Source organism: Carassius auratus, chromosome 15, assembly GCF_003368295.1.
Source record: "Carassius auratus strain Wakin chromosome 15, ASM336829v1, whole genome shotgun sequence".
Classification (NCBI taxonomy): domain Eukaryota; kingdom Metazoa; phylum Chordata; class Actinopteri; order Cypriniformes; family Cyprinidae; genus Carassius; species Carassius auratus.
In genome coordinates, this window is record NC_039257.1 from 17,275,484 (window position 1) to 17,297,279 (window position 21,796).

The 21,796-nt window shown below is 35.0% G+C and overlaps 1 protein-coding gene across 1 annotated transcript in view; it reads right to left on the bottom strand.

Moving 5' to 3' along the window:
• Window positions 1-21,409, bottom strand: part of LOC113115270 (1,4-alpha-glucan-branching enzyme-like) — a 153,473-nt gene extending 132,064 nt beyond the window's left edge. The window contains exon 1 of the mRNA XM_026282725.1: window positions 21,315-21,409. Coding sequence (XP_026138510.1) covers window positions 21,315-21,409 — 95 coding nt within the window. The remainder of the gene's footprint in view (window positions 1-21,314) is intronic.
• Between the last annotated feature and the right edge of the window lie 387 nt (window positions 21,410-21,796).

Consider the following 21,796-nt stretch of genomic DNA (forward strand, 5'->3'; position numbering starts at 1 on the left):
CACTCATGTATCTTGATGGAGGTTGCCACTGACCCGGCATCTTCGACACACCGTACATTACATCACCCGGAGACACTAAACACCTAAACATGCATCCTGTTCTTTGACTTCACTTCTGTTTTCAATATCATCCACCTTCTTAAACAGAAATATGGGCACTGAGCCAGCCAAGTGCTGTCAGCTGCTCGATTTTCTACAAGGGAGATGAAGTTCACCTCCCACCTTCTGGCCATCAACAAAGGTGTGCCATAAGGCTCTGTACTCCCCCCATTTATACTCTGTTCTCATGTGACACTGTGTCAATTGAGTAGTGAACATTTCATATTGGGGGCAGTCGTGGCCCAATGGTTAGAGAGTCGGAGGTCATGGGTTCGAGTCTCAGGTCTGGAAAGGATTTTAGCTGGGAGGATTGAATGTACAGTGCTCTCTTCCCCCACTGGCTGCCCACTGCTTCGGGTGTGTGTGTTCATGGTGTGTGTATGTGTGTGCACTTGGATGGGTTAAATGCAGAGCACAAATTCCGAGTATGGCCACATGTCACTTCACTTTCACTTCACATTTTATTGTTCACAAATAAGCTCGCTTCACTTCAATGGAGAGCAACACTAACTGAATGATGGGGTGACAATGTATACCACAGTCAAAATGTGTCAGTCATTTTACTATTTATGACCAAAACTATTTATACCACGGTACATATTTAAAGGTGCTGTATGTAAAAATGACACTGAGTGGCTGAACTAGGTATTGCAGTCCAAATTCAAAACATTGGAAATGGTTTTTTTTTTTTTTTTATCTGGCCCCTCCTCCTCAGACTTAAGGCACATGCAGGCAGTGTTGGGAAAGTTGGCTTTCTACATGAACTAGTTCAAAGTTCAATTCACAAATTTTAAAATGAACTAGTTCAGTTCATAGTTCAAACAACAAAATTTTGAAATAAGTTCACCAAGTTCCAAAAATGAACTAGTTCATAGTTCTTTTTTTCCATATGTTGCTGTGAGCTATTATTTTTCAAAATTATTGCCACAGCCCATATAGAATCAGAGACAGCAATTATTTTATCAGTTTTAACAATGAAGCTATGCGTTAGCAGTGAAGCTATGCGTTAGCTATGCATTAGACAGCACTTCCCCATTGTTGTTTTAATGCTTTGTCTCCCATTCTCACCGACCTTGTCATAAACATCATAAAATTGTTTTAAATGATCATACGCCTTCTTGCTAAATGCTGCTGTCGCCTCCATGGTTTTTTTTTTTTTTTGATGATGCGTCACGCATGCGGCGGACGGCGGTGCGACACTGGTGGTGTTGCCAGATTCGGTGTTTTTTCCGCTACATATTAAGACCCGTTTACTTTATTACTATATTAAGGTTTGTTTTAGCCGGGTTTTCGCCTGGAAGGCTCTATAGAAATCTGGCACCCTATTGAACGAAGTTAACCTGAGAGAGCGTGCCATTCACAGACACCAGAATGAACGAGTTGGCAGTAACGTTCATCAGGCATTAATACAGCACATTCAGTTCACGTTCGCCCAAAATATGAACGAATTCATGAACTATCGTTCAATGAACGCGTTCGAGCACAACACTGCATGCAGGTTGCCAGATTGATGACACCAACAGGAACGAGCGCACTTAATGATGAATGAAATGAAATGCGCTTTGTTTTCCGCCACCTGGCAACCCGAGGGTAAAATGGCAATAGGCGGGTTTCACAAACCAAAACAGAGGGCGACATTCCGACCCAGAACGCACATTTTCAAAAGAAGATTAACTGACTATAGCATAGTGTTTCTTTTTCTTTTTTTTTTCAGATTATCATGTTAACTTAGCATATTTCTTAAATATCTGCAAACATATTATGGTATTTTTATGCTTTAGTACTAGAGAATACTGGTATAGAGAATATCACTGATACCACAAATTCTGGCATCGGCATAGGCGAGTACATGAACCCATATACCGATCCGATACCATTTTCTTAAACAAGACCTGGTTATGACCGCTAGCTTTGCCTAACTGATGCATGGGTTTTCTTCACTGCTCAGAATGCAATGCAAACACAGGAAGTTGTGCTGTGTTGCCACAAGCAACCCCTGTTTAGAGCAGCGAAGAAGAAATGAAAACACGTTAGCAGTATGTCCGCTGTTTAGCAGTATTTCAGACTGGACCAACCAGACAGTAAAACGGCGACTAGGGATGCCACATGTAATGGCACTTCACTACCAAGTCGGTGCTGAAAATGTAAAAATGTGATGATACCAGTGTCTCTGTAGTACCGGTGAGTCTGTAGTGAGTTACCGACTCGGTATATGCGGTATCCGCAGGTGCGTTCAATCGCTTCCGTGTTAGTCTAAGCGCAGGGCTCCAGACTGTAGCCGAATATATACTAGTGTCTCTGAATATTAAGCTGCAAAATACTATTTAAATATTACTCATGCAAATTCTACATCTCTGTGGGTGACGGGCGCAGATGCACGGGAGCTCTCGGTTTTGTAGTCTCTGCCATGCGTCACTATATGAGGACACGAACGCATAAATCATCACTTCATGGGAATTTACCTTTCATTTGAGAAAACGGTCATATCATAAACACAGACACTCAAAGATCTTCATGGCAACCCATCAAAATAAATGTTCGGTTTAACGTGAATAAATTGACAATATATTAAGCTACTGTTGTAGCCTACAGTAGATTTAGCTATGTCTCTATGTAGTAATAATAATACGTCTCTATTAATAATAATAATTAGGCCTAGATGGTTGCTTGTTTTTTACTTGTTTTGTTGTAAAGAGATTATCTGATTAATATATAATTTTTAATATTCCTACACTTATTTGTTGCAGTTTATACAGTTATATTGTAAAAATAAAATACCTTTTTTAGTTTGCGGTGTTAGATTTTTGGCTGCATATGAAGTTATTTTTCGCATAAGAAAATAAATAATATTACTGTCAAATTCATGTCACATAATAAAAATACTGTAATAAATACAGTAGTTCACCATGTATTTGTTCATGTTTTATTAAGGGATAGGTCTGAAGCACACCATAAAATAATTTTAGAAATTTACACAGGGCTAGTAATATATACAGCTGTATATACAGATACACACCCAGGTATCGGATCAGTACTCGGTACACTAAGCCCAGGTATCGGAATCGATATCGGGAAGAGAAAGAGGGTAATCGAAGCATCTCTATTGAGTACAGTCCAACACTTACAGCAACTTTAAGATGTTTTTATTCTGTTTATATAAGTTGTTTTATAACATGACTTTATTATTATTATTATTATTATTATTTTGCACTGATGCTAAACATTATGGCTTATAATGAACAAATCTGTTAAATTATAAACACTACTGTTCAAATGTATGGAGTCGCTTTTTTTTTTCTACGAGGATACACTCAATTGTTAAAAAGTGCCAATAAAGTAATACAAAATTTAATTGTGCACAGAAATATTAAACAGCACAACTGTTTTTAGCATTGATAATAATAATAAATGTTTTGTGTGCAGTGTACACCAAATAAACATACATGAACAATTTCTGAAGGATCCCTTCACACTGAAAACTCAAGTAATGGCTGCTGAAAATAAAACTTTGCCATCACTGTGGCTGGAATAAATTTCAAATTGTAATAATCTTACACAATATTACTGTTTTTATTGTATTTTTGATCAAATGTTAGACTTGCTGATATTTTTCAAGAATATTGACTGCAAACCTTTGAACCGCATTGCATACATGGATACTGTGATATAAAATTACTCATACTGTGATATAAGATTTCACAATTCCTGAAAATACAGCACAATATTAGCTAGAAGTGGATAAAGCAATCACCGTATGTGCTAACAATAAGCTATGAATGACCTTTTTGAGGTCACTTTATTCTTCAGGCACTCACAAACCTCAAATTCCCTTTCTCCATCATCAGCCAATAAACTGTCATAACAGATTACTTATGATTCTTAGGCACCTATACCTGTTGTTCTAGACCATCTCATCTAGAAGGCATTTTCAGACCTGATCTTCCTCAGACAAATCAAGGAAGTGTGAGTCAGTCAATACCGCCTTGTTCGATTCTGCAGAGCCATTCTGTTCTGACAGCTATTTGACAGTGTATGGTATAGAAGCACATACAAGCTAACAAAAAAAAAAAAGCACTGGAAAACATTGTAAGGGGAAATTTTGTGTGGTTTTGTCCCATCCCGTCCAGTATATAAAATTTGTACTGTATACTGTGCATTTATAGTGTTGTAATTAATCTATACATCATTGCATTTGTTATATAGAAAAGCTTTTTGGACAATGACAGGGTCAAATGACTTGAAAATAGCCATGACATTTAACATCACAGAGGCAAAAATATACCTTAATATACATCACTTAAGGTTCTTCAGAGCTTAAAAAAAGCTTGAATTCTACTTGTTTATGCCTGAACAACCAATACTTCTGTCACACAGTTCTACATTAACAGTGACTTAACATCTGCTTTTGAAACGCAAGTCCTCACAACACACTAGAGAACACCTTATGGCTAATTCTCATTCTTCAAAACAATCAATAGCATTTAAGATCCCCTTTGCCACCTGCTGCTTATCAGATTCCCTGGTTGGATGGCGTCGCTGCAAGAATTAAATGCCGAATCTAAACAGATAAGCTCTCAGCGGTCTTTCAAATGCTTACAGCGTTCATACACAGGGCGATTTTCTGCAATAAAACAACTCGAACTCATTCGTTTTCAATAAGAGTTGGTGGCTTCCGGCAGCATCAGCAATAATGGTGCGATGAAGCTGAGCTCAACTTTCTGCAAATGAGCAGCAATTACCAACAAAGCTAAAAACGGCTAGTGGAATCCAACAGTATAGAGACATATGAACCAGGATGCCCCTTCAGGCCCACTGCTGGAGATGTTGATGGGTTGAAGAAGAGGCCAAAGCTCTTGGATGGTGCCCGAGGATGAAGAGGGCAAGCTGTTCCAGTCTGAACAGCCAAAATATTGTCTGCATCCCCAAAGTGAACTTTAAGCCTGAGGTGCTGACAGGTCTGGGATGGTCAAGCAGAAAACATGGGGCGTGTCCATTTAGATCCCAGACACCTTCTAAACAAATGTCCCATGACATGATTTGATTTTCTTAACACTTTTGAAAAAGTTGATGCTGCTTAAACATGCTCTGGGTGGCTGAATGGACCCCGGGGTCGCTTGCGGTTGATTTTACCCTTAGGAATGCGGTAAACTATACATTTAGCAGTGTTTGCATGAGAAAGATTGCTAGTGAGAGGTGTGCTAAAACATAAATACTAAAACATAAATATGTAAGTGGACAAACTGTTTTCTTGTCAATTGATACAGAGCGGCAACCTCTCTCTCTACAATATATGGTGTAAAAACTGCCCTCTTCAGGTTGAATGGTGGCTACTGAATTTGATTTTTCCTATTGGATGTTTGCGGTGGTACGTGTAAGCAGTTTCCAGCTCACCATGCCCCTTGGTATGAGCTACCATGCCCTTGGCAGTATAAATCTTGTTCCGTCAAAATCACTGTAGTGAGTCAGGAGTTGGAATTGCGAGTATTGAAAACGACCAGGAAAGAGTATTTTTTAGCTTGAACTGTGAAATACACAAGTTCTTGTTCACTAAAAACACATGGGTTACAAAAAAAACATTTCAGTGAAGGTAAACCGCTGATAAACAAATCATACATTGATAGTACGACACAAACAATAAAATAAAAGCAGAAAATCACTCACCGCTCAGGACTGAATAATGTCTATAGCTTCAATAAGAAGACTCTTACTTGAATGCTGCTTTTAAAGGCTCTAGTGTGAAGATAAACATTGCAGATTGTGTGTGGTTCACTTAGGGTGGGTATCTGTTAATACAACAGTGTCCTTCAACAGTAGTGGGTGTGGCTTATCAAGAATGATGTCACATTTTAGGGATTTTGTGAACGGCTTGCTCTGAGACACTGCTTATGATTTATGGGAATTTTAAAATGGAGCAAGTGGATTTTTTTTTTTTTTTTTTTTTTTTTATCGTGTACACACACTGCGAACACACATTTATGTTTAAACAACGTGTAAAAGTGAATTTTGCATTATAGGTGCCGTTTACTGCTAATTTAGAAATCGACTATTGTTCATTGTTAATATTCATTAAAAAATGTGCTGCCAGTATTTTTATATCTTTACATTTAGCAGACACTTTTTTTTTTTCAAAGCGACTTACAAATGAGGACAATGGAAGCAATCAAAATCAACAAAAGAGCAATGATATAGAAATGCTATAACAAGTCTCAGTTAGCTTAAGGCAGTACATGTAGCAAGTTTTTTAAAATAATATAATAAATAAAAAGAAATCCGACAGAAAAGAAAAAGAATAGAGCAAGCTAGTGTTAGAGGTCATTTTTTGCGTTTTCATTTCATTATAAATGAAAAGAAAACAGACAGAAGACAGAAAAAGATTAGAAAGCTAGTTAGATTTAGAATTAGAATAGTGAGTGCTATAGTTAGAAGATCAAACAGAGATGGAACAGATGTGTTTTAGGCGATTTTTTTAAATTGCTTAGGACTCATAACAAAAACAATCTTCACGTAAAGTGGTACCATCCAACTTTGCCGTTCATAAATGAATTCATTGTCATGTGAAATCACAATGAGCCAGTTTAACCTCTGGCATTTGGCTTTAAAGTTTTAAGCCTTTTTAAACTTTCTCTCACGAACCACTATAACAAGCATAGAAATATTATGATATGAATACAAATGTGCTCCTATTCAGTCAGTGTCAAGTGTCACACATTTTTTGGAGAGAGAAGACCCATTTTTTCTTTTCAAACATTAAAAGAAATTAACATAAATCAATGCACAGACGGACAGCACCATAACAGTGTCATATTTAAAAAGGTTACTGGCTTACTAATCCATCCTTCATCCTTGACTTCCATCGGTATGAATAAAAATGAACGATTTTACACTAAAATGCAGCATTATAGAAGTTACAAGTAAGCAGTAGACAACAGAGGGAAAATTGCATATTGCAATACATTCGAATATTACAAAAAGTTAATAAATAGCATTATATTGTTTAAAAACACATCACACATAACATTTTGGACCCCAAAGCAATTTATTTTGACTGATAGAACTTTTCTTTTTCTTTTAAATCATTATATGTCATCAGAACTATATGACAATGTATTTTAAATTATACACGTTAAATGACTGAATATACTGTAAAGAATGGTGAGAAGGAAAGATACAAAAGCGTTTACTGGCACTGTGCCCTTTCAAAAGGTAAAACTTTGTACCATTTACCCCCAAAAAGTGCATACTATTAATAAAGGTACATTATATTAATAGCTCTTAAAAACTACTGCCCTGCTTTTGTACCGTAAATTTTGGAGTGTGTATACTGTAGATGTCATTTCCAAACAATGTACCATTCCACTAGCTAATTAGCCTGCTATCTTAGGTTAACTGCTAACTGATTAACCCGCTAGCCAAGTTGCTACACTACCATGATTAATTAGTACTTTCATATTTTCACTTCTGCAAAAGCATAAGGCTATTTTAATTATCTAAAGGTACATTTTAATAGGGGAACTTCTCACAAAAGTACAAAAAAGAATACATTTTAGTATGAATCGTGATTTGTTTGTGAAATCCATTAAAAAAAAATTAGCTTGCATGCAAAGTTAAGTCTAAGTAAGACTGGCTTCTGAAGGGCAATCGAATCGGACACAGACCTGAGCTGAACAAATGAGAACAAACAACTTAGGTGGCCCCTCAAAGATGTTGGTTTTACCCTGAATCAGTATCCCTATAAAATGCATCTACAGCGTAACAGGTTCCAGGACTCCCAAAAGGCAAACACAAAAGCAAACACCTGATAGCTATTTGCAAGGAAATTAATCTGACCCACTCCCAGTCCATGCAGACTGTCAAACTTCAGCTGCTCTGTGATTATGAGAGTCATTGCCATTATAAGAAATCATTGTTTGAGGAGCTGAGGGAGGGCTGGCCTACTGCCGCACCATAAGGCAGTGATATTCTCCGCATGTCCGCAGGCTCGTGTCCCAGATGATTAAGAGTCTAGAGGAGAGATCCGAAACTGCATCTCAATCAGAGAGTCAAGGTGACTTCATGGGAAACTGATTTCCAACACGGTCATAACCGAAACCTGAACACCCTGGAATCAGAACTTCAGCAAACCTGCTTATTAGTAATAATGAGTGCAAATTACAAGACTAGAAATGTCCTTTCTAAAGCTGAGCATCTGCTGTTAGATTATTATTATTTTTTTTTTTTTCTGCTCTGCAAGTTCGTTGTTTGACGCATTGTATGACACAAATCTGGTGGGATCTTGAGTTAAAGCCGAGGCAGACTAACAGGGTTGACTAGATGATCAGTTGTGTCACATTCTAATATCGTCAAAATTTAAATGGTACCACACAAACCCAAACAAGCCCTTGAAGTAATGTTGGCAATGTTTTGCCTGGCACTGAAAACAAAAGTCTGGAGACAGCTGGGTGGGAATAACAGGGAGTTTGTAGAGATGGCTGTTGCAGGGCAGACACATTTTAGGACAGCGACCCAAAGTTTCTGACACTGTCAGAAGTTCATCAGAGGCTACGACTCATCTGAATGGCAATTACTTGGCAGCCAGTTAGCATTTCATGCTAAGAAATCAAAGCATTACCTACAACAAAGAAAATCTGTTATGAATACCAAAATTTGACTTAGACAACAAAATCATGTCCAAAATTGTAGTGTGCCAGATTTTAGGAAATTCACAGCGGACATAATCCATAATAACAAATAACAGCCTGATCTCACAATCAAAACGTACATATTTAGACGTAAATTAAAACTGTCCAATACGTATGTGCCTTTACGAATTTACAGTGTAATTTACGTATTATCTGGACGCAATTACAGGTTCGATACATATCGAAATTTACGTAAAAACAACCTCAAATACGTACAGATAGAACGTGTTCTCTGACCAGTCAGTTATCCATAGAAATTTGCTCATGAAGCTGCTTTTCAATGCGTATCAGATTATATTTTTTAGATATTAATGTATATTTTCCCTTTTTATATATATTTTTTTTGATAAATGTAAGATCCCTATACCTCACCCGAACCTAAACCTACCCATTTTATACAGAATGTTAAAAGAATAAAACATAATAAAACACAATTTTAGTAAAAATAACATTAAAACGTTATTTTGAGCCACTAACGTTAATCTTACACCTACCCCTAAACCTACCCATAACCATTTCTTAAAACTACATAACGTTACTGTTATAAATAGACAAATAACAGACAAACAAACATGTAAATCATTTATTTTTTGCGAAAAAATATCAAAAGTACCAAAAGTAGTTCAAATGATAATGAGTTCCAGTCACAATCCTCTCTGGAGGTAGTAGTTTTTATAGGGTACAGAGCAGAATTTAATTTATTAATCCGTGAAATTATGAATCTGTCTTCTCTCCGTGAAGGTGCACTGGCGCAGTACTGATTTCAAATGTCTATCAACTGAAACACGACATGTCGCAATCTGTGACGAATTATGTGAGAACCAACGAGAGTTCGACATCAGTGGTGTAAACCATGTCGTAACGTTCCTGTGGCGCACTCACTGGCGCTATTTTCAAATTCGAATCATAATGAGTGCGGGCTTTGACTGTGACGGACGCTGTTGCTGAGAATGAAGATGAAGATCGATTGATATGGATATTTTCCTTGCAAACATCTGGATTCTAAAGATATGGAGTACAGCAAACAAATAAAATGGATGTGATTTGTAATTTTATGCTGTGCTTTTGTGTATCTATGGTTTGCAGCATGCACAGAAATGTTATTTCCTATTAAGTAGATGAGTAAACTGCTTTCAATAAATTCAATAAAAATATTTATTGATATGACAATTTAAATACAACAGATTTAAATCATTAAAGCCACGATTTTAATATTAATATATGGGAATTCATATAAATTCACACTTTACATTAGAATAATTAAGTTTTTTAGCTGCTAACACGGAAGTATTTGTACGTTTTACTGCTATAAATACGTTGTACGTTTTTATGTCCATGAAAACGTAAGTAAATGTACGTGTGGTAGAACCACATTTAACGTAAAAATACACACGTATTCTCATGAGATCACGTTGGAAATAAATATGAAGGCCAGGAGTGAACACACAGATCTATTCAGCTGTAAGCCTTCTACACACTGCATGATCTTAGCAATCCTATAATATCATTTGCAGATCACACTGTGCAACATAAACCTAATGAACTTGAGTACAACCCGTATGTAGACTATACAATGAAGACACCAATTTACTCATCATAACGTCATCAGCAGGTACTAGTACTAAACAAAAAGAGCCTGATGAATCGCACTAACAAATTATCATAGGCTATCTTTAATTTAAGAATCTGTCAAGTATTATACTTTTAACTGAACTTTCTAACAAACTTTTTAGAATTTAGTTTTTAATAACTGCGTAGAAAATAAAGCTTTAAACATTATGTCCGTTTGCCTTTAATATGCTTAAAGACAAACTATGCGAAAATGCATAATTTCTGAGCATTTTCAGTTTCTAATTTAAACTACAGTATATTGTACTAAGTCTGGCTTGAAACCACTAGTTTCCTACTGTCACAAACACGTAATCAATTCCATCAAACTGCGCTTTTCATATCATTAGCAAATAGGGGTGTAACGATTCACAAATGTTCTTTCCTAAAGAACAAAAGACAGCTATCCTAAAAATATATCCTATTCCTAAAATAAGAAATATCCCAATATATCGCCTTGCTGACAGTATTGCAACATATAGTATCGCAAACCCCTGTATCGTGATATGTATCGTATTGCCAGATTATTGGCAATTCACAGCCCTATTGGCTTGTAGACCCTGTATAATTCATTCCTTTTCTTTTTTGGAATCAGTTTCTGGTTCAATCAAATGTCTAAATTAAGACAATATTGTATATTTCAACAACAGTTAAAGATGATTAAATTAAAAATGAATGAAAATTAATTTATTAGACAGATACAACATTCAGATGTACAGTGTGAGCTTTTTAGGTTGCTTGTAATAAGTGATATAATGTGTTGATTAATTTATTAAATAGATGAAATTATTGTAAATTATCATGTTTCTGATTTCTTTCAAGCAGCTTTTGTTTAGAAAGTGAAACAAGTATTGACACAAGCCCCATGATGCAGCAATCAGTTCTGGATTAAGTGCCTTGTTCAAGGGCATAACCCACTACGAGGCCAATATCCCAGAGTTCCTACTAGATTTGGATTCGAACCAAGAATATTCTGGTTAACCACCTTGGAGCTGTGACACATTGCGCCAATATCACGCAGAATGGAGGGTGTGTGACCCACTGACCTTCAGACTTTCCCCACCATTTGTTCATTTAGTTTCAAGATCTTGTTCTCACAAATGTACAGTTGGCTGAGTAACTGTCAGAGTAAGACTGATGGGAAATATCAGTCCCAGATGGAGACCAAATCAGACTGCATTCCATGCTCTTTCAGAATCAGCTGAGAGAATGTAATGAGACACAGTCTACAAAACAGAAGGCTGGGTTTTCCCAGCAGTCTTTGTAAAACTGTGTCAAAAGAAAGTTTGAGGTTACATGAAATTATTTTTAGAGAAATTATGAAACGGCTGACAAAATATACAAGAGAAGAACAAAGGAATAGTTTAACTCTAAGTCTTGCCACATTTGCCACCATTTTAAGACCTCTTTCATGGTACAATGGCATATTTCACCCATAGACAAATTAAAAATAAAAGAATACACTATAAGACATTGATCGATTAAGGCTGATAAATGTAAACTGATGTAATGTTGGGCTGGGTGCAGCTCATGCACAGAACATGTGCGAGCGGCTGTGAGTTACATTGACCGTATCATCATTCATTCACAGTGTACTAATTAAGATTTTAATGTGATTTAAACTTTAAAAGTACATTATAATAGAAAGAACACAAAAGTCATTCAACATGAAAAGCAATAGAAATGTAGTCATTTCATCAAATAACTGCACTCTGCAGGGATGCGGGACATAGGACAGATAGACTATTCATTCCTACAACTTGTTAATTCGTTTCTACTTATTAATTTGTGGCAATTGTCCATGTTTCGTTAATTTTGTTCCCTAAATAACCCATGATTTAACTGAAATAAGGGAACAAATTAATAAATCGAACGAATTATTAATTCATGAAATCTTTCCTTCCCATGTTTACCACACACAGTAGCCTAAGAGATGCGATTAAAAGTGAAAGATACTAAAATAAACCTGCGAAATTAGAAGATTTAAGAAAAGAAACCAGTAAACCAGAAGAATTTAAGCCACATTAATGAAGGCTATATCTCGAACGGCAGAGGCATGGTCATCTAACATTTTCCTAACCCTGTGTTTTTTTTCTCTCTCTCGGTCTCAGCTGTTTCGATCGCGTCGGAGCCTGGAGCACACGTATATTCAGGCGATTCAAACTTACATCGCAGTCTGTTCATTATCAAAATAAAATACAGTCAACTAAACATTTAAAATGTTACACTGGTCAGTTTAAATAGACCATACACCGGTCCTCTCTGCTGTCCCAAGGATGGTTTGGCTCATATGAAGAGGATCATCTTTTCTGTGTATGTGCAAATGTGTAAGTAGTTTACATTATAAATAATAGTTTAACATTCAGATACATTGGAAATATGGAAACATTTGGATTTGTGCATAATGAGAAATGAGCAGTAATCTCCAAATAAATCTAGTCAAAGCCGCGCTCGCTCGTCCTCGTCTACACGCACGCGCTGTCATGACCTAATGCACTGTATGCTGTATGCTTGATTTTTTAAAAACAAATAGGTTAGGCCTACCGGAACGCAAAAATTCTAAATCTGACATTTTCTAGAACAGAATCCAGCAGGATCAAATTAATGTGAGCAACAGTGTTTTGCTGCAGCAGCGCCGATGGATGCGGTTCACTTAATGCATAGCGCAGTCACACGCGTGCCACAGTTACATTTGAGATCATTTTATTTTGAAATGCCATAATGTCAGTTGAAAACATTGTAATTGTGTTTTAAAATACAAGAACGAGCACCACAAAACCATGTAAAGAGGCACGTTCAGCGGTCTTTGTGCAGGATAGGAAAGTCATTCTCTTCATATGAAATAATAAAATAATCCTAATCACATCTATTCATTTTATAATCCTTGTACTAGCATTTTATTCAGATGAAAGCCCCCTTTAATTCAAGTGAGAAAGCGTTTTGTGTCTATGTGTGTGTGGCTTTAGCACATTCTGTCATGCCAGTGACTGCTGCCTGCAATAGATCCATTTTGCAGCATTATGGTTAACGATTAATAGATAAATTGATTGTTAATTTAAACGACAATCGATTATGGAATTAATGGATATTTTGCATCCCTACTTTCAAACATTCGTTCAACCACCCCCCAACCCCCCCCCCCCCCCCCCAAAAAAAAATGTTTTGATTGTTTAATACCGTGAAACCGTATATAACCGCGGTATTTTCTGAAACGATTATCATACCGTGAAAATCTCATACCGTTACAACCCTAGATGTAATGATTGACAATGATTGAAGTGTCAATGCTTTTAAGAAAAATAAAAGACATTTAAATCACCATTTTGTTACCTTTGGCATAGAATGCATTTTGAAATTCACACTGCATTTTGTTACAAATATCTTGCGGTATCACGATGAAAATGCAAACCCAAGTGTCCTACCTTTTTTGCATTTAGAAAAAAAAGGTATTTAAATTAAAATTTTGTTACAGTTTTTGCTTGTGCATGTTAAACATATCTAATCAATTTGGGTAAAAAAAAATTAATTTAAAAATGTATTTTTAAATGTAACGTATAAAGCATTAAAAAGTTTTAAATATACATATTAAAACTGGTGTAGGAAATGGCAAATGTAAACGATATAATTGAATTTTTATTTTGCACAAAATGTTGCATATATGTATGGGAAAATGTACATTTAAATACAGAAATACATTGCCATTTTACATATTGTATTTTAATTTTGCATATTACACTTCAAAATGAATTTTGCTACCTGTATGCTTCCATAGATTCGGCGATAAGGAATTAGGCTATTTCTTATTATCAATGTTGAAAACAGTTGTGTTGCTTCATATTTTTATGGAACCTAACATTTTTGTCTGTTTGTTTGTTTCAGCATTTAACCAAATCAATGCATCCTTGTTGAATAAAATTATTTTTTAAATTGATTCACTTAAATTGCCTTTCAAATGTTTGGGATCAGTATTTTTGTTTTTAATTGAATTGAAAGAAATTAATATTTTTATTCAGCAAGGATGTGTTAGACTGATAAATGTATGTTTTTAATTTATATATGATAAATAAATCTATTTTCCTATGTGAATTTTTGGGTGAACTTGTTGTTAATTTTCATGGAAGTCTTAATGGAAAAAAAATATATCAAAATAGCATCATTCAACTCATGAAAAAAAAAAAAGAATAAAAAAAAAAAAGTAAATGTAAGGCATGTTTTTTCATTAGTGTAGGACTTCCAGACCTCCAGGTGCACCTGTGGTCTAACATCACCATTCTCTAAACTCCCATCTGGACAAATTCACTGATATTATTTTTTTTATTTTGGGCATAACGGGAGAACATGGTTGCTATTTATACTTAGGAACATTAAAAACATTTTTTATTACTTTGGGCTTGTCCCAAATGCCACCCTAAGCCTTTGTGGTCAACCTCCGAGTTTACACTTTGGCGATACTGACTGTTGGGTAACTACACACAAACTGCTTTTTCTCTCCAAAATATAAAAGTTAAACATCAAAGAGTCACACAAAGCGTCCAAGACAAAAATCTGGCCGACACAAGACAAAATGAAAGATTGCAAAATCAAAAATCTGTCACTTCAAGGCATAAAAGGAGGCTATTGTTCTGCTTTGTGCACAAACAAATCACAATCTAAAATGTTTAAGAAGTTACTCACAACTCTTTCTAAAGCTGGGAGAACAAGTTTTCAGAGCAACACATATCAATCCCAGTTTGAAGTTTTCTGAGTATCTGTAGTCATCTGAATTCCTGACACTTCATGCCCTCTGTTAATGCACATGTGATTCAGAGATGCCCTCAAGACCTTGTTGATTTTGATGCTTGCACTCATAAGAAACAATCCTGTTGCTCAGGGACCTCTGACACTGGGTTTGATCAAAAGGTGAGCCGCTATTGCGCTGGCACCTGCCTATGTACTATTATTTATGGGGAGTAGAGGGGTTTTCAGGGGCCAGACAGGTGTGTGAAGCTCGCCCGGGGCTCCCTGGAGTCCACAGAAGGTGTGCTGCTGCTGGAATGTGCTGTGACACTGACACATAAATGTGTGTTCAGTGTGACCCAGTCACCTCATAAACACACACCAAAAAACACTTACTCCGCAAAAACACCAGACTACTGAGAGAGACAAACAAGTTCAAATTTTATATACCGGTGTATATGTATGTATATACATATATATACATATATACACACATATACATACATATACATATATATCATAATATCATATATCATAAATGGTATATTTCATTTATCTGAAATTATAAACATTCAGCAACAATGTGTCATGTCTCTAGACAAGTTTTTATCTCATAATTTAAACTTTTTTTTGTGAATATCATGTCACAATTTTGACTATTTATCTCTTAACTTGACTTTTAATCTAATAATGACTTTTTCAAAAAATAATTGCTTTGGCAATTTTATCTCATCATTTTGCCTTCATCTCATAATAATGACATTTTGTCAGAATTGCTTTTAATGTCAGTTTTAACATTTTGTGAATTTTAAATTGTATGTCAAAATTATTACTCTTTATCTCACAATGACATTTTATCTAATAATCATTACTTTTTGTCAGAATGGCCTTTTATGTCAATTTCAACTTTTCATCTCATAATTTTTCCTTTTTATCTTGTAATCATTACTTTTTTGTCAGAAATTTTAATGCTAAAATTATCATTCTTTATCCTAAAATTTGACTTCATATCTAATCATCAATTTTTCTCAAAATTGGTTTTCTGTCAATTTCAACGTTTTATCTCATAATTTCAACTTCAGTTTCAACGTTGTATTTCAATTTTGAATTGTATGCCACAATTATGACTCGTTATCCCATAATTTGACTTTATATCCTGTAATAATATTTTTTTCTCAAAATTGGTTTTCTCTAAATTTCAACGTTTTATCTCATTATTTTAACTTCAATTTCAACTTTGTATGCGAATTTCGAACTGTATGTCACAATTATGACTCTTTAGCATATAATTTGACTTTTTATCTAATTTTTGTCAGATTTGCTTTTTTATTTCTATATCAGCTTTTTATCTAATAACTTATAACAAGTGGTCGACTGATATATCGCCAAGGCATTTTTCAAATATCGACATCGGACGATAAGTTTTTCTGTTTGGTCGGTGCATTCGTGGCGGGACTTTTATTTAGATGGTGCGTCTGAACACACAGTGCTCACATTCTCGCTCTTGTTTGTTGTTGTCAATAACAGTTCGGTCCACAGACAGAAGTCTGTCTATTAATCAACTAGAACGGTTAAACAAAAAAAAATTAATGTATACAAAAAAGTATTGCTTTAATATTGTTATGATTGCTTTAATATTGTTAGTAATAGAAAGGCAAACATTATAATACATTCTCGTTTGCCGTCAGCATTCAGCAAACATGCATTTACATAATTTAAACAAATCTTTGATTGACTAATGAACATCTAATTTCAAAAACCTTGCAAACTTAGTCGAATCAAGCAGTGAGATCTTAAGAAGTGTGCATTTGTATTTGTATCCTGCATGATCGCGTGTACTCTGCGTGATGATTGGTCCATGTGAATTTAATACAGACAGGAGGAGAGTTCAGCTTCACAGAGACGCGCGATCGACAAACTTTAAACTCATGATTTCAAATTATGTTGCTCTTCATGATTTGCCCAATGTCATATCCATGTCATTTTCACTGTGAGCTGTATGTAAAATGAGTGTTACCTTTATTTTCGAAAAATGTGATTCCCAATTCACACAAACTTTGAGTGCCCTGTTCAGTTACAGTGTTTACTTCCTTTTTAATTCTATTTTTAATAAATATGTTCGTTTTTTTTTTTTTTTGTGTGTGTGTGAAAAATACATTGTCATTTAAAGTATAAGCATGTTAATTTTTCAAATTATTTCAAATTTCTTAAAATTATATCTGCTTTAAATCGGCCATCAGCCAACCTGCTTTCCAAGATATTAGAATCGGCTTTAAAAAAAAAAAAAAAAACGTTCAACTGTTATAATTACGAAAGTTAATCAACAAAAAATAAATCTGTCTTCATAATATTTTGCACCAAGCACCAAGTCTGTCAGTCGGCTCAAGATGTCAAGGCGGTGAGCAAAATCAAGCCCTGCCACCTCTTTTTCTCATTGAATATTTAGTTTCACAAATACGATTTTACTGAATTTAAATCAATCACAACTTGAGGTTCTTGCTGACTTTAGATATTAAACCCTTAAGTGTGTAACTTTTGTGTTGTTCCTGGACAAAATCTCCATGTTGTTTCATTGTTTTACACTTTCACCACTCATAAGTTTGCATCATCTCATTACTTATGCTAGCAAGGGAAACTGGATAAATATTTATGAGAAAGCATATGAAAAACAGCTTCTGCCAGCTATGTTTGTCCATGTTGACTACAGATATTCAGGGCAACATGTAAATAATTAGCCTCTGCTAAAACAGCACATGCACCGCATATTTGTTCATCCTATTAGAGTGTTTGTTCATCAGATCATGACCCTTTGCAAACCATATTAACTCAATAACAGCATTTCACCACCAAAAACCAATAAAACAAAGTTCATCTTACTTCACTCCCACCTAATGTTCATTCAACTCCCACAACAAACTGCATTGCTTAAATACAGACGGTCAGGAGACCTGGTGGACTCATCACTCAGCGACTGTCAGATGTTGGAGCTGTAGCAAAATAACAGTCAGTTGAGATATGGAACTGTGGTGCACATGAGGGTAATGCAAGATTGAATCTGGCTTGCAACATTTAAAAATACTTATTTCTTTTTTATTTAGACGTTTTGCCTAAGATAACAATAAAAACTGAAACATTTGCATTTAAAATTCACGTGGATAAAGTTTAGATATATATAGAGAGAGGGGGGGGGGGGCTAAATCAAAATAAGTTATATATTTATTAAATAAAAATCAATTATGAATTCAGAGTTTCATTTCTTTGTCATAATTAAGATTTTTCTCTCATAATTCTGACTGTCAATTGAAACTAATGACACTTTATCTTAATTTGGAACTTTTTTTTATGATTATGACTTACCACTTCAATAGTTTGACATTTAATTTCCTATTTTTTCTCATAATTTTATCCTTAATTCGACATTTTATCTCAAATGCTGACTTTAGTTCATTACTGACTTTATCTCATTATGTCATTTTAATATCCTAATATCAACTTTTTCATATAATTTTGAGTATTCATCTAATAATTTAGACTTTTCCGAGTCTTAATTTCGACTTTTACATCTTATAATTTTGACTTTAGCTCATAACTGTGAATTTTCATTATTATACCACTTTAATTTCCTTATTTTGACATTGTTTATCATTACTGTGACTTTTTTTGTCTTCAATTTGAATTCTCTCATCATTTTGCATTATCTATGCCATTTACGTCATGATGATTTTTTGTTGTTGTTCTTATGTGGCAGAAACTGACTTCTATAGATAAGTAGCTTAAACAAAGTTTTCAATGTATTCTTTATAATTATCACTGCAATCAAGAAACAATTGAGATATTAAAGAGATTTAATAATTTGCTATTTCCCGTTCCTATGTGCTCTCTCACTCAGAGCAAATGAAAGTAGCCCAGAAATCTGAAATGTTATTAACCTTTATTTCAAAAGAGTTTTATGGAACATGCTAAGAAGAGTAGAGGCTTCCTTAATAATCTGAGTTTCCTGCATCCCATGTGGTTTTACTCAGTCAATCCGTGACACACATTTCACACAACATTATTCCACTTTCGAAACCAGTTCCACAGAGAGGGGTAAAATTAGAAACCATGTACCATGTTTTCAGATACCTCGATGGCTACCCCTCAAGACTTTGGTGTTAATTAAAATGATAATGAAGAACTCCATTTCACTTGTCAGTGGTCTCTGTGGCACTAATGAATGAAGAATGTGGAGTCATGATTATGCAGCCTGTGCTATGCACACTTAATGCATGCAACAATGCAATTAAGCATTGTTATCATTATAATCAAATGTAAAGACGGTACCATAAGACCCTGAATATCATGTATTAAAGTGACGAGTGGTGAGCGTACGGCTGCTGACAGTGCCACTCACTGGATTGCAATTAAGTGCCATCTAATTTGAACAGTGCACTCGAAGCCTCCAGGCATAAGCAATCAGAAGCTGAAGTACCAATTGTGCGTCACTGTTTATATACTCAAATATAACTCTGTTAAACTGTAACTATAATAATGAGTGACATTATAATTAGATATTCAAGGTGGTCACCCCAAGTCATCTTTATGCATGTCTTTATCTATTGATAAGTGCGGCCTAATAACATTTCTCTTTCCATTCATTTCCAGCATGCTTGTGCGGCTATCAATGGAATAGTGGTGTACTGCACACTAAGCAGTACTGCTGATGTAAAACAATAAATAAAAGATTAAGTGAGAAATGCTAACAGTATTGTATGTTACAGTATTGTGTTGTCACATGATCTCATTACAGTGCCAGTGCTGAGAAGGGCCATAGGGAACACCGGCCCTGGCTACACAGGGTCAACAGTGCAAGCATTTCACAAGCATTTGAGACTAAATATAGGTATCTGAACTTTAAAAGGTATTTACAATGGCTGTTAGTGAATTATGACAATGTCAAAGCCAGCACTGATAAAGCATAGGCATTTTAAAATAAGAGTTCCAGTGCATTTAATTAAACGTCCCATTTTTTATCCTTATTTTGGTTAGACAAACAAAAAATAAATAAATAAATAAAAATAAGTAAATCGATCAATATATAAGTTTTTTAATTCAAAGTAAACTTCTGAAGCTTCTGGAGCAAAAATAAATAAATAAATAAAAAGAATAATAATAATAAAACAGATGACTGATTCAATCTGTTTTTATCATCAATTTTTATTTTTATTATTTTACCAACATTCTTCAAAATATATATTTTTGTAAACCTTTTAACGTTTTTGTACAGTATTTTGCTTAAAAGAAAAAGTATGACTAGGGTGCCTTAATAAACATGTAAGGGAGGATAAAATAAAATTATATATATATATATATATATATATATATATATATATATATATATATATATATGCAAAAATATGTATTTAATAACCTTTTTTTTAATGCCCTGATTTCTATGATGAAAATATATTGGAACAAGCGAGAAGGGTCTGGCTGCAGACTTGCATTTTTTAGACACTTGTGCTTCCGCTAGGACATCACTTGCAGTGTTTTTTTTTTTTTTTTTTTTTTGTTTTAGTTTGTTTGTTTTTTTTTTTTTTTTTTGTTTTTTTTTTTTTTATCTATTTATTGATTTATTTATAAAAAGTTGGGAAATTCAAACAAAAAGTAATAAAAAATTCAACTAAATAAAAAATAAAGACTGCAAGTGATGTCACTAGCGGAAATGCTAGTGTCTGAGAATGCAAGTGCAAGTGCAGGTCTGCAGCCAGACCCTCTTGGAGAAAGCACCTGTTAAGGGGTGTCAAAACATGGAAGGTGTTTCACATTGCAAAATAATAATCATATTATTATTTCGTTTGTGTTGGCAGAATTTTTAAGTAGTAGTAGCATTGTTGTTGTTATGCCCAAAATCGAGACAAAAAGTTTTCTTCTACTGTCTTAAAGCAGCGTTATCTCATTGTGAGATGTGAACGGTCATCGGCATCAAGCTTCCACGGAAACCATTAGATGTCCATATTTACATATTCAGTAAGTTAGGGCACGCAGCACTTTTACACAGAGGCAGAGAGCATCCAGCAGCTGTCTCTTAATGGGCACTACACTGAATTAATAAAACAACTACCTAGTGCCGGGTGTGAGGGCTGACAGACAGCCATGTTTCATTGTGCGTTTGGGACGGGCACAGGACCATTACTCAGCGACAAGATGCAAAGAACGCTTAAAAACACGATTTACCTCCTCTGGAAGTCCTTTTCAAAGGATTTGAGGTAGGGGTCCATTTCCAGAAGGGAGTTCAAGCAAGGAACGGAAACATTCTCGGATTCTGCCATCTTCGCGTCAGACCAAAGCAATCGAGCACCGACTCTCCCGATTAAAATACCGCTTTCACTGTGGAGCAATGCGCAGCGGTTTGTGTCGAGCCGTATTTGTCAGGGTCATGTTATTTTACCCTCCCCACATGAAAACAAGAGGATGTGGCTTTCTGAGCTCACTTTTCAATCCCGCGCAAGTGTTCAGATTAGGGGTGGAGGAGGATTTTAGGGGAGGAGGAGAGTCGAATCATAGACGTTTTTGCCCTTGAAAAAGTTCAACCCTCTTCTTTTTTGATAAGGACAGATCTTCTACTCTTTACATGGTAAATATAACACGGTATAAAAGCCATTAAATGTAAATAGTTTTAAATTATATATATATATATATATATATATATATATATA